Below are 14,605 nucleotides of genomic sequence, written 5' to 3'. Positions count from 1 at the left end.
TTTCTACTTCCTGTATATAGCCATGTTAGTTTCTACTCCCTGTATATAGCCATGTTAGTTTCTACTCCCTGTATATAGCCATGTTAGTTTCTACTTCCTGTATATCGCCCTGTTAGTTTCTACTCCCTGTATATAGCCATGTTAGTTTCTACTTCCTGTATATAGCCATGTTAGTTTCTACTTCCTGTATACAGCCATGTTAGTTTCTACTCCCTGTATATAGCCATGTTAGTTTCTACTCCCTGTATATAGCCATGTTAGTTTCTACTTCCTGTATATAGCCATGTTAGTTTCTACTCCCTGTATATAGCCATGTTTGTTTCTACTTCCTGTATACAGCCATGTTATTGTTATTCACCGTGTATTTATTCCTCATGTTGCTATTTCTATTTAATCCTTTATCTTTATCTTTGCGGTGTTGGTAAAGGACCAGGCAGGAAGCATTTCACTCTTAGTCTACATCTGTTGTTTACAAAGCATGTGACAAATACACTTTTATTTGGTTAGTGCATTGCAACTCAGTATGAATCTCATTTGCTAGATTTATTTATTTAACCTTTATTTAACTTGGCAAGTCAGTTAAGAACAAATTCTTATTTACAATGACGGCCTACCAAAAGACAAAAGGCTTCCTGCGGTGACGGGTGCTGTGATTAAAAATACTAAATATAGGACAAAACAAACATCATGACAAGAGAGACAACACTACATAAAGAGAGACCTAAGACAACAGCACGGCAGCAACACATAACACAGCATGGTAGCAACACAACATAACACAGTATGGTAGCAACACAAATTGACAACATGGTAGCAACACAACATGGCACCATCACAACATGGTAGCAGCACAAAACATGGTACAAACATTATTGGGCACAGACAACAGCACAAAGGGCAAGAAGGTAGAGACAACCATACATCGCGCAAGTGTCCATGTTGTTGGACATTGGACATTGATGTTGGACATTCATTCCTTCTCAGAGAAAGGCACCCATAGATCCTGCTACAGCCTAGCATATTTCAGACAGGACAACATACAGGACCTTCAGAAAGTATTCACACCCCGTGACTTTTTCCACATTTTGTTGTGTTACAGCCTGAATTTAAAATGGATTAAAATGAGATGTTTTTGTCACTGGCCTACACACAATAATGTCAAAGTGGGATTACATACAAGATACATGCGTCGTTCCTAACTCAGCTGCTGGGGAGGAAGGAAACCACTCAGGGATTTCACCATGAGGCCAACGGTGACTTTAAAACAGTTACAGAGTTGAATGGCTGTGATAGGAGAAAACAACATTGTAGGTACGCAACAATACTAACCTAAATGACAGAGTGAAAAGAAGGAAATCTGTTCAGAATAAGAAAATATTCCAAAACTTACATCCTGTTTGCAACACGGCACTAATGTCATACTGCAACATGTGGCAAAGCAAAACAACACAGTAAGGCATATATGTCCACACAAATATATTCAACTTATTCCACAAGAAACAATCAAAAGTCCAGTGGGATTGAACGTATGAGAGTAAGTTATCCATTCTGGTGAGTGAGGATGTCTCCATAGCTCCATAGCCTCATCAAGCTATCCATCAACATGATTTAGCTTTCAGCCTTTTTGCAGATGTCTTCAATACTATTGTGGATAATCATGCTCCCTTCAAAAAAATGAAGAGTTAAAGGTAGATGGAATGCCTGGTACACTCCAGAATGATCAGAAGTCATTTATAAAAGAGACGATGCTTGGGTCAAGACCAGGAACACAGGCTCAGGCCCGGCAAGCTTTAAGCAACTGAGGAACTATTGTGCAAGACAAATCAGCAAGGCTAAATGGGATTATGCAACTGCTCTTTGGGATTGTAATGGGAACCCGGGTAAATTCTGAAAAACTGTCAAATCCTGATTTTGGGACCTGTTCTATTCACTATTTACATTAACACCATTGGTCAATCTGTTAACTTCATTTCAATGTGGATGATACTATTATGTACACTATTGCCCCGACTAGTTTTTTAAAATTTAACTAGGCCAGTCAGTTAAGAACAAATTCTTTTTTACAATGACGGCCTAGGAACAGTGGGTTAACTGCCTTGTTCAAGGGCAGAACAACAGATTTTTACCTTGTCAGCTCAGGGATTCGATCTAGAAACCTTCCAGTTACTAGTCCAACGCTCTAACCACTAGGCTACCTGCCGTCCCTATTGATCTGGCTGTGTCAAAACTAGTCCGATTTTATAGCTATGTAGGAATCCCTAGCTGATTTAAAACGTGGACAAAAACTAAATACATGTTTTTAAACTCTCGTAAGAACGTTTCAGATGAACTACATGTTCACTCATTAGATGGTTCTCTAATCGAACGTGTTCCGGCATATAAATAATAAGGCATTTGGATTGATATGGATTTGACGTTTTAAATTAACATAGATGAGCTGGTTAAGAAGCTAAGCGGTCTTTTTTTCTACAGAAAGCGATGGGGCCTTTCTCTCAGCAGTAGGAAGCAGATCATTCAGTCAACCTTTTTATCTGTTCTTGATTATGGTGATTATTTATCCAAATACAGTTGCTACTAGTCTTAAAGCTATGGATTCCATCTACCACGTTGCCCTTCGTTGTTATGGGCGACAGATTTGATACTCATCACAACACTGCATCCTGTATCAAAAGGTTGTCTGGACTTCGCTAAAGACCCGTAGGTCTCTACATCACTCCCTTTTTGTTTACAAGGTCCTGCTTCATAAACTTCCGTCTTATCGAACTTTTCTTTTGAAGTATAGACACCCGAGTTGCCTAACACTCGACGTTCCTAGGGTCTCCACCGAACTAGGTAAATCTGATTTTAGCTTAAATGCACCATATTGCCCCCAAAAATATAAATACATTTCATTTTGATGTTCTGGTGCTGTTTGAGGCAATTTAATGTATTGATTGGGGACTTGTGGAGGAATGTAACTTTTTCTGAATGATTTGTGATGTTTTAATAGTGCTTAACATGACTGCGTTTTGTATTGTAATATATTGTGTATAATGTGTATATTTATATTGTATTTTACAGGGCACATCTGGAAAAGAAACCTAGGCCTCAATTTCTTCCCAGTTAAAATAAAAGGTAAAAAAAAAAAGATAGGTGCATGATTAGCCCATATTGCTGTCCTGCCTGAGCATTTCCAAATGTAACAAGTACATTTGTGTGTCAGGGAAAATGTATGGAGTAAAATGTACATTATTTTCTTTAGAAATGTAGTGGAGTAAAAGTTGTCAAAAATATAAATAGTAAAGTACAGATACCACCAAAAGAAAAACACAAGTAGTACTTAAGTACTTTACACCACTGTGTATACCAACTCATTCATATGTCACTGCTTATTGTATGTCCTAACGCACAGCCATTGTTCAGGAAATCTCTTCTCCAGAAGACGTCTTAATGCACAGCTCTTTTGTCTGGGAAAAGGTCTTAAGACCCAGGTTAGGACGTTGCCCCATCTTGATCCTCCAACCAGAAGACCAGGTTAGGACCGTTGCCCCATCTTTCCTGTATGATCCTCCAACCAGAAGACCAGGTTAGGACGTTGCCCCATCTTCCCTGTATGATCCTCCAACCAGAAGACCAGATAGGACGTTGCCCCATCTTCCCTGTATGATCCTCCAACCAGAAGACCAGGTTAGGACGTTGCCCCATCTTTCCTGTATGATCCTCCAACCAGAAGACCAGGTTAGGACGTTGCCCCATCTTCCCTGTATGATCCTCCAACCAGAAGACCAGGTTAGGACGTTGCCCCATCTTCCCTGTATGATCCTCCAACCAGAAGACCAGGGAAATGCCAGTGATCCTAACTCTCGTCATCCAGGATGTACAATAAGTTGATAGGTAGTTCTGCGTGTGGTCATCTCCTGCCTACAGATGGTCCTGCCCCTGCCCTCGCTGTGTTTTGTAGAAAGCGCTAAAAGGGATTCATTTGATTGAGTATCTCTCTGTCCTACATCACTCTCTGTCCCCTTCCTAATCTCCAACAGAAATACACTTCTATTAACATCTTATTTGAATTTGCTTCTTTTATGCCAACATAAAGTTGTAATAAACATGACTTTGAGCTTGACATAAATATCATAAACTGTAATAGCATGTTATGATAATTAACGAGACTTTGTCGGTCTCCACTACAAAGCTGTCACAAAGAACGATGCACTGAAACCAAAGTCATGTTTATTACAACCTAATGTAGGCACCATAAGACATTTTGAAATCCTATCTATGTAGAGCAGTACAGTAGCCTGCGACACATTGCTGGATCAGTGATGGAACACAGAGCTTGGGACTAGAACGTTCTGTCTGCAAATAGATGATTGTGAGATCGGCTTTAAAGTTCTGAACCCTCATTGGTTTAAATGGTGTCAGCCATTTTTTTTGTTGATCTTATATTCTTTTGAACTTAACATGAATTGGGGGTATTTAGAGGAATATATAGGTAGAGAACATTGAACAGAATAAGGCTAATGTCAATAACTCAATTTTGACAAAAATGCAGATAAAACCCATACAGCCCCAAGCTCTCGACTTGTTGCAGGAAACCTTGGTGTTCATCGCCACCAACATCCAGTCCATCACTCAACAGCTACAGCAAAGAAAAGCCTTTTGGAGTTGGAGATAAAACCCACAACTGAGCCGTACACTTTCCCATGATGTTGGTCATGACTGAACCCAATGCAATGATCCTGTGTGATACAACAACTCAGGGAAATGGCAAACTGATACTTTGTACTGATAACGTTGGTGGCGATTGACCTCGTCACTTGGAACGTTAAAAGTGTCCTCACAGCGAGGCCTCGGGCCCTCTGGGCTGCATGGCCGCTCCCTCGCGCCTTAGGGCAGTGTCGAAGCGCGGCGTCACCTCGCAGCGCACCAGCAGCGTGTCGTCGTGCACAAACCCCCGCTGTGGTAGCTCCATCAAGTGCAGAAAGGTGACGTAGCCAAAGCCCTTGGGGTTCCTCTGGATGGTGGGCCTCTGGAATGCCTGCAGGTCGGGCTTGGTCTCCATCACCTCCACATGGTGCTGGCCCTCAGGCCCCTGGTCCAGCACGGCCAGCCGGATGGTGCCTTGGAAGGGCCACGACAGCTGCCCATCAAATTCACCCTGCATGGTGTGAACGAACAGTGAGATGTAGTTGGAGCAGCGCTGTGCCGAGGGCGTTTGGAGGTGGAGGCGCAGACACAGCTTGTAGCCCGGCCGGCCCGTGTAGAAGCCCGGGCTATGCACCACAACAGGCTGTCCGGCAGCCTGGGTACGTAGGTAGCCCGAGAAGCCCTCCAAGGGCCACACGTACACACCCTGGCACTGCTTGGCCTCCAGCTCCTTTAGGTTCTCCTCCAGCGAGGTGACCTTGCGACGGAGCTCCGCCACCAGCCCCGCCTGGGGGAATAATGATAATAGAAAACAAAATGGTTGTTTAGTTGTAGACGTTTTTCATTCAAACAAGTGAATTCAACGTCACAAATGAGAGAACGAATTTGTTATCTGTTCCACCTGAATGCTCAGCTCACGTAGCTGGTGGTCCTGCCGTACTAGTCGTCCCTCCAGCTGCTGGGTGGTCTCCCGCATGGTCTGCAGTTCCCCGCAGCACTGGCAGGGGGCGCCACTGCTGCTAGCTCCTGGGTGTGCCCCCAGCTCTGCGGCGGCAGCCCCTCGGTCCTCAGAAGAAGGTGGCTGGGTGTACCCGGTAAGGCTGTGCCTGTGCAGGTACTCAGCCATGCAGCGCATGTGCATCTGAGTGAACTCCTGCATGTGCTGCGCCAGGTCATTGCGCTGCATCTGGAATAGCACATAAAGACTTGAAAAAAGAGCCACTGTGTTGAACCAAGGTGGTAAGTGGAAGCCTTGTCCGGTTTAAAAACCCTCTTTGTTAGACCTGAAAGTATCGGCTGGACGGGAGTAGATGTGGAAACTCTACCTAGTCCTGCCAGAGGCCACGAGAAGTGGATCTTTGCTATCTCGGCCTTGGGTAATGGGGTTTGTTTTTGACAAGGCAAAGTAGTCACAGAACATAGGTGGTAAATGACTCAGAAAGTGTTGAGGTTGACTCTAACTCAGTGACCTACCATCTCTCGACATCCAAAAGTGCTGAAGGTACAGGCAATCGGAGCCTTCGGACAGTCTGTGTCATAGTGAGATTCCAACTGAAACAAAAACACCACCGAGTCAGATCCTACATCGCTTGACCTGTGTAGAAGCTTGTTACAAAGAGATACTTTTTCCAGAGGAAAGGTAGGCAACCTATCTGTGTCCAAGGGCTAGCATTGCGGTCCATTGCCGCCCAGCAAAGTTTAGCAGTCCAATATCATTCATGAAAGATTGAGTTAAACATAGGTTTGTGTGGGCCGCAAGCAGATGTGAACTGGACCAAAATCTGCCCGTGAGCCACACGTTGGAGACTCCTGCTTTACACCATCATCATTTCATAGGTTTAGTAATCAGGACTACTGCTCTACACCACCATCATCTCATAGGTTTAGTAATCAGGACTATTGCTCGACACCATCATCATCTCCTAGGTTTAGTAATCAGGACTACTGCTCTACACCATCATCATCTCATAGGTTTAGTAATCAGGACTACTGCTCTACACCACCATCATCATCTCATAGGTTTAGTAATCAGGACTACTGCTCTACACCATCATCTCATAGGTTTAGTAATCAGGACTACTGCTCTACACCATCATCATCTCATAGGTTTAGTAATCAGGACTACTGCTCTACACCACCACCACCATCATCATCTCATAGGTTTAGTAATCAGGACTACTGCTCTACACCACCACCATCATCATCTCATAGGTTTAGTAATCAGGACTACTGCTCTACACCACCACCATCATCATCTCATAGGTTTAGTAATCAGGACTACTGCTCTACACCTCCATCATCATCTCATAGGTTTAGTAATCAGGACTACTGCTCTACACCTCCATCATCATCTCATAGGTTTAGTAATCAGGACTACTGCTCTACACCTCCATCATCATCTCATAGGTTTAGTAATCAGGACTACTGCTCTACACCTCCATCATCATCTCATAGGTTTAGTAATCAGGACTACTGCTCTACACCTCCATCATCATCTCATAGGTTTAGTAATCAGGACTACTGCTCTACACCTCCATCATCATCTCATAGGTTTAGTAATCAGGACTACTGCTCTACACCTCCATCATCATCTCATAGGTTTAGTAATCAGGACTACTGCTCTACACCTCCATCATCATCTCATAGGTTTAGTAATCAGGACTACTGCTCTACACCTCCATCATCATCTCATAGGTTTAGTAATCAGGACTACTGCTCTACACCTCCATCATCATCTCATAGGTTTAGTAATCAGGACTACTGCTCTACACCTCCATCATCATCTCATAGGTTTAGTAATCAGGACTACTGCTCTACACCTCCATCATCATCTCATAGGTTTAGTAATCAGGACTACTGCTCTACACCTCCATCATCATCTCATAGGTTTAGTAATCAGGACTACTGCTCTACACCTCCATCATCATCTCATAGGTTTAGTAATCAGGACTACTGCTCTACACCATCATCATCTCATAGGTTTAGTAATCAGGACTACTGCTCTACACCACCACCACCATCATCATCTCATAGGTTTAGTAATCAGGACTACTGCTCTACACCACCACCACCATCATCATCTCATAGGTTTAGTAATCAGGACTACTGCTCTACACCACCACCATCATCATCTCATAGGTTTAGTAATCAGGACTACTGCTCTACACCACCACCATCATCATCTCATAGGTTTAGTAATCAGGACTACTGCTCTACACCACCATCATCATCTCATAGGTTTAGTAATCAGGACTACTGCTCTACACCACCATCATCATCTCATAGGTTTAGTAATCAGGACTACTGCTCTACACCATCATCTCATAGGTTTAGTAATCAGGACTACTGCTCTACACCATCATCTCATAGGTTTAGTAATCAGGACTACTGCTCTACACCATCATCTCATAGGTTTAGTAATCAGGACTACTGCTCTACACCACCATCATCATCTCATAGGTTTAGTAATCAGGACTACTGCTCTACACCATCATCTCATAGGTTTAGTAATAAGGACTACTGCTCTACACCACCATCATCATCTCATAGGTTTAGTAATCAGGAATACTGCTCTACACCATCATCTCATAGGTTTAGTAATCAGGACTACTGCTCTACACCACCATCATCATCTCATAGGTTTAGTAATCAGGACTACTGCTCTACACCATCATCTCATAGGTTTAGTAATCAGGACTACTGCTCTACACCACCATCATCATCTCATAGGTTTAGTAATCAGGACTACTGCTCTACACCACCATCATCATCTCATAGGTTTAGTAATCAGGACTACTGCTCTACACCATCATCTCATAGGTTTAGTAATCAGGACTACTGCTCTACACCACCATCATCATCTCATAGGTTTAGTAATCAGGACTACTGCTCTACACCACCATCATCTCATAGGTTTAGTAATCAGGACTACTGCTCTACACCACCATCATCATCTCATAGGTTTAGTAATCAGGACTACTGCTCTACACCTCCATCATCATCTCATAGGTTTAGTAATCAGGACTACTGCTCTACACCTCCATCATCATCTCATAGGTTTAGTAATCAGGACTACTGCTCTACACCTCCATCATCATCTCATAGGTTTAGTAATCAGGACTACTGCTCTACACCACCATCATCTCATAGGTTTAGTAATCAGGACTACTGCTCTACACCACCATCATCATCTCATAGGTTTAGTAATCAGGACTACTGCTCTACACCTCCATCATCATCTCATAGGTTTAGTAATCAGGACTACTGCTCTACACCTCCATCATCATCTCATAGGTTTAGTAATCAGGACTACTGCTCTACACCACCATCATCATCTCATAGGTTTAGTAATCAGGACTACTGCTCTACACCATCATCTCATAGGTTTAGTAATCAGGACTACTGCTCTACACCACCATCATCATCTCATAGGTTTAGTAATCAGGACTACTGCTCTACACCACCATCATCTCATAGGTTTAGTAATCAGGACTACTGCTCTACACCACCATCATCATCTCATAGGTTTAGTAATCAGGACTACTGCTCTACACCTCCATCATCATCTCATAGGTTTAGTAATCAGGACTACTGCTCTACACCTCCATCATCATCTCATAGGTTTAGTAATCAGGACTACTGCTCTACACCTCCATCATCATCTCATAGGTTTAGTAATCAGGACTACTGCTCTACACCACCATCATCTCATAGGTTTAGTAATCAGGACTACTGCTCTACACCACCATCATCATCTCATAGGTTTAGTAATCAGGACTACTGCTCTACACCACCATCATCATCTCATAGGTTTAGTAATCAGGACTACTGCTCTACACCATCATCATCATCTCATAGGTTTAGTAATCAGGACTACTGCTCTACACCTCCATCATCATCTCATAGGTTTAGTAATCAGGACTACTGCTCTACACCTCCATCATCATCTCATAGGTTTAGTAATCAGGACTACTGCTCTACACCACCATCATCATCTCATAGGTTTAGTAATCAGGACTACTGCTCTACACCATCATCTCATAGGTTTAGTAATCAGGACTACTGCTCTACACCACCATCATCATCTCATAGGTTTAGTAATCAGGACTACTGCTCTACACCATCATCTCATAGGTTTAGTAATCAGGACTACTGCTCTACACCATCATCTCATAGGTTTAGTAATCAGGACTACTGCTCTACACCATCATCTCATAGGTTTAGTAATCAGGACTCCTGCTCTACACCATCATCTCATAGGTTTAGTAATCAGGACTCCTGCTCTACACCATCATCTCATAGGTTTAGTAATCAGGACTACTGCTCTACACCATCATCTCATAGGTTTAGTAATCAGGACTACTGCTCTACACCATCATCTCATAGGTTTAGTAATCAGGACTACTGCTCTACACCATCATCTCATAGGTTTAGTAATCAGGACTACTGCTCTACATCATCATCTCATAGGTTTAGTAATCAGGACTACTGCTCTACACCATCATCTCATAGGTTTAGTAATCAGGACTACTGCTCTACACCATCATCTCATAGGTTTAGTAATCAGGACTACTGCTCTACACCATCATCTCATAGGTTTAGTAATCAGGACTACTGCTCTACACCATCATCTCATAGGTTTAGTAATCAGGACTACTGCTCTACATCATCATCTCATAGGTTTAGTAATCAGGACTACTGCTCTACATCATCATCTCATAGGTTTAGTAATCAGGACTACTGCTCTACATCATCATCTCATAGGTTTAGTAATCAGGACTACTGCTCTACACCATCATCTCATAGGTTTAGTAATCAGGACTACTGCTCTACACCATCATCTCATAGGTTTAGTAATCAGGACTACTGCTCTACATCATCATCTCATAGGTTTAGTAATCAGGACTACTGCTCTACACCATCATCTCATAGGTTTAGTAATCAGGACTACTGCTCTACATCATCATCTCATAGGTTTAGTAATCAGCTAAATCTAAAACGGCAGCCATCAGGTCTCCATCCCCACCTGGTCTCTGATGAGCTCCATACCGCAGTACTGACACACCACGTTGGCAAAGGGACACAGCGACTCATGAATCTGAGGACACAACAAAAACAATGTTCAAAAGGCTGTCTGTCACATGACCAGCTTCAGAAATAACAGTCTATCCACTTTTTTCAGTGAACATTAAAGGGGAGCTCAAATGGAGAACGAACACAGTTTCTTACTGACTGAGACTTATGGTCACGTTTTCTTCTGCTGTGCTGCTAGCTAAGCTAACTGAGGCGGTGCACCCGGTAGTCAATCCAATCAATCTTTATTCAGGATAGTGCCCTCAGCATGAATAAGTTGGTGATGCTTACCTTGCTGTCCTCGTAAACAAAGCTCTCTACACAGTCGGGACAGGACACAGGTCTCCGCTGGCAGTGTTGGCTTTGGTGCATCTCCAGCTGGCTCTTCCACACCGCGTCCTGGCACAGCGGACAAGGCACGGTGGCAAACTCACATTTCGTAACATGGCCCTGGCAGGGTGAGATGGCAGAGTGAGCTAATCATTTGGTTTCAACATGGCAACACGGTTGAAGTGATATGAACTAAGGTGTCAGCCATTGTCTGCGGAGAAGGATGCCTACATCCAGGCGGCGAAGCTCCATTTTGTCAGTGCAGCCTACGTTGGTGCAGCGCACCGTTAGGGAGAGGATCTCCCGCTTGGCAAAGTTATCTGGAAACAGCTGGTCTTCCCGTAGTACCTCGTTATCCACTGGACACCTCTGCCCTGTATCACTGGGGGGGGGGGAAGAAAGAGTTCAGTATGATGCTTGGGACCAGGGTTTCATTCATTAATCAACAGGAGAAACCATTTTAAAATGGAGGTAGGCCCTACTACCTGAACTTGTCCAATGAGAAGGCTCCTTTTTGAGATCACTTACAACCATTATCTTTTGAGGACTTATTCATTTGAAAAAAACTGTCCATGTATTCATCATCATCATCATCATCTCGTGAAAAGGGACACACAAATACGTGTCATTCAGCAAATTCAGAAAAGAGCACCAATGAAAAACCCAGAATACAAACATCACAACAGTGCTGCAATAACGATGGTAGCTTGGTACTGTAATTGTGGGGAAGTGAAGGTAGTGACAGAGCAAATAGTCCAGAATATGACCAATCATTTATCCAGTAAGTCAGTAACCCAAGAGGCTGTCATTGCCCACCAAATCAGTGAATGATTGACAGTCATTGATAATCCCAACTGTTATATCATCTACAAGACCCTGCTAGGTAAAGTCCCCCCTTATCTCAGCTCGCTGGTCACCATAGCATCTCCCACCTGTAGCACACGCTCCAGCAGGTATATCTCTCTAGTCACCCCCAAAACCAATTATTTCTTTGGCCGCCTCTCCTTCCAGTTCTCTGCTGCCAATGACTGGAACGAACTACAAAAATCTCTGAAACTGGAAACACTTATCTCCCTCACTAGCTTTAAGCACCAACTGTCAGAGCAGCTCACAGATTACTGCATATGTACATAGCCCACCTATAATTAAGCCCAAACAACTACCTCTTTCCCAACTGTATTTAATTAATTTTGCTCCTTTGCACCCCATTATTTTTATTTCTACTTTGCACATTCTTCCATTGCAAAACTACCATTCTAGTATTTTACTTGCTATATTGTATTTACTTTGCCATCATGGCCTTTTTTGCCTTTACCTCCCTTCTCACCTCATTTGCTCACATTGTATATAGACTTGTTTATACTGTATTATTGACTGTATGTTTGTTTTACTCCATGTGTAACTCTGTGTCGTTGTATCTGTCGAACTGCTTTGCTTTATCTTGGCCAGGTCGCAATTGTAAATGAGAACTTGTTCTCAACTTGCCTACCTGGTTAAATAAAGGTGAAATAAAATAAATAAAAATGTCACGTGGCTGTTGTAATGCACTGCTATATGATGTATAGAGATGTTCGGCAATTATTGAATCACCTGCATTGCCCATCTTATCTGGTGGCCGACAAAAATGATTATAGAATTGAATATTTACAGGCACACGACTATGACCTCTCCAGGAGTCAAAGCAAAAACTTGAGTCCATCTCAGACTGGCGCAAAAACATCTGGCTCCAGCGCCACATGGGGATTTTGAAACTCTATGGAGGGCCACACAGATCTTTCCATGACCGATTTGATTGTCAAAATCGATACGAGGGCCAGAAAAAGGGCATTTATATGAAAATAGGTCTATTGTTATTTCTACATACTCTCTCGTTTTAGATGTTCCCGTGACCTGCAGGGTTAGTTTTTTTTTACCCAAAATAAACCTCATGCGTCATCCCTATGACAGAAATGCAGCGTGGCGACAGATAACCATTGGCTAACCCCGGCACATTGACATGGATGTTGTACCGCTGTAATAGTATGGTTGATTCATGAAATAAATGACCTTTAACCCCTGCGTCTCTCATTAGAGGAGCTGTGATTATAAAATGCCCTGTAGTTCAGTTCTCTGTCCTCAACAACTTGAATGTTGACAATAAACATGCAGAGATAATTGTGGGTGCAGGGGTAAAGGAATAAGCAAATATTGTTATTTAAATCCTGGAGGGTATTTTCCCAAAGCAGGATACAGAAAGTTAGATAACTAACATGTAAATGTATCATTATCCTGTAAGTATGGGTACCGGGGAGGCTTACCGGATGGACTTCTCAATGCAGCTACGGCAGAAGCGATGGCCGCACGGCGTCTGCACGGCTGCCCTCAGGGCCATGAGGCAGATGGGGCACTCGTACTTGCTCTCCAGCGGAGGGTCGAACTCCACGTCGTAGCCTTGCAGTGGGGCGCCGCCCTGTAGGCTGGTGGGGGTACTCTCCGTGGGGCTCAGCGCAGAGTCGCTGCTCTCTTTCTCCAGCATGGCCAGCGCACAGTTGGACAGCTGTGACGCGGCCGCCCCACCACAACACGCTTCATCATTCTCCAGGCTGCTCTTATCACTCTCAAAGCAGGACATCTACACAGTGCGGAGAGAAACGTGGAGAAAGAGAGATACGAACCATTACCCCTCCACAAGTATTCACAAAGTGTTTAATTACACTGAAAAATATGCCTTCTGTGGAAATCACTGGGCTATGTTTCTCTCTCAGACGGTTGGAATGTTTCCTTCTTGAAATGTGTGTCATCAGTTCCACTTGGACTCAACTGTCTCCTGAGCTCTGTTCTCAGATCAGCCCGAGATAAGAAACTTCATAATGACTGTACATGACTCAGGGGACCAAAGGTACGGACATGCCACAAAGGAGACAACACCTAGCGAACATCCTCAATTCAATGCCTTTTGCGTTAGCCAATTGACATGGTGGTTACAGTCTGAAACTACAGTAATTTACCTATATAGGGCTAGAAATTATCTTGCGAGCTTAGAAACCAGCAATCTGGGTTGCTAGCTTGTCAGGTCAGGGGCACAATAGGCGGGGGAATCTCAGTTCCTCATGCATTTCAAGCAAAGTAGCTGGATAGCTAATATTTCAGATAGTATGTCAATATCTGTAAACAACAAAACCTGTCTGACCTCGTGGTAACATAAGTGGTTAGCTGTTCAATATCCGAAGCTAAAATATGAGAAGACAAGTTCAAAAGCAAGTAATAATCACAAATCATTGCACAACAAGTTAACGTTAGCTGGCTAGCGGTGTGGTAGCGATGATGCTGACACGGAACTTCGAAGTGCTTGAGATGACATTTCAACAAACTAACAAAACTAAACACTGTAATAAACACATGTATGCATGATTCGTGTATTAGTCTATGGTGTTGGAATATTTGACAATATGCGTGTTAATGCTTACCGTAGCCTTGAAAGTACATCAGTTTTCTTGACTGACTCTCCTTAGCTAATTAATTACTTCCTGCATTTTCATCATCCTTCTTCTCTGCCTCATTGGTGGTTTATGCCGGGTGGCAAAGGAATAAGTAGGAC

At 43.1% G+C, this 14,605-nt stretch overlaps 1 protein-coding gene across 1 annotated transcript; it reads right to left on the bottom strand.

The window, feature by feature from the left end:
• Positions 1 to 522: 522 nt before the first annotated feature.
• On the bottom strand, positions 523 to 14,586 carry LOC116365776 (TNF receptor-associated factor 6). Its single transcript, XM_031818177.1, has 8 exons — positions 14,475 to 14,586; positions 13,326 to 13,639; positions 11,260 to 11,410; positions 10,990 to 11,148; positions 10,652 to 10,723; positions 6,100 to 6,177; positions 5,528 to 5,812; positions 523 to 5,413 (listed from the first exon to the last, which is right to left on the bottom strand). Exons 2-8 carry the CDS (start codon positions 13,637 to 13,639, stop codon positions 4,817 to 4,819), a joined length of 1,656 nt encoding a protein of 551 aa, XP_031674037.1. The 5' UTR covers positions 14,475 to 14,586; the 3' UTR covers positions 523 to 4,816.
• Positions 14,587 to 14,605: the final 19 nt, after the last annotated feature.

This window comes from Oncorhynchus kisutch, unplaced genomic scaffold, assembly GCF_002021735.2.
Source record: "Oncorhynchus kisutch isolate 150728-3 unplaced genomic scaffold, Okis_V2 scaffold1280, whole genome shotgun sequence".
Classification (NCBI taxonomy): Eukaryota; Metazoa; Chordata; class Actinopteri; order Salmoniformes; family Salmonidae; genus Oncorhynchus; species Oncorhynchus kisutch.
The sequence above is the reverse complement of the archived record's forward strand: the minus strand, read 5'-3'. Positions and strand labels throughout refer to the sequence as shown.

What these genes read in the sequence shown, in the direction of transcription:
- LOC116365776 (XM_031818177.1), bottom strand. Translation starts at nt 13,639, where the DNA reads ATGTCCTGCTTTGAGAGTGATAAGAGCAGCCTGGAGAATGATGAAGCG. An exon ending in CTTTTGGATGTCGAGAGATG is followed by an intron (nt 5,813 to 6,099) that starts GTAGGTCACTGA and finishes GTGCTATTCCAG; the next exon opens with ATGCAGCGCAATGACCTGGC. An exon ending in TACGTGAGCTGAGCATTCAG is followed by an intron (nt 5,414 to 5,527) that starts GTGGAACAGATA and finishes TTATTCCCCCAG; the next exon opens with GCGGGGCTGGTGGCGGAGCT.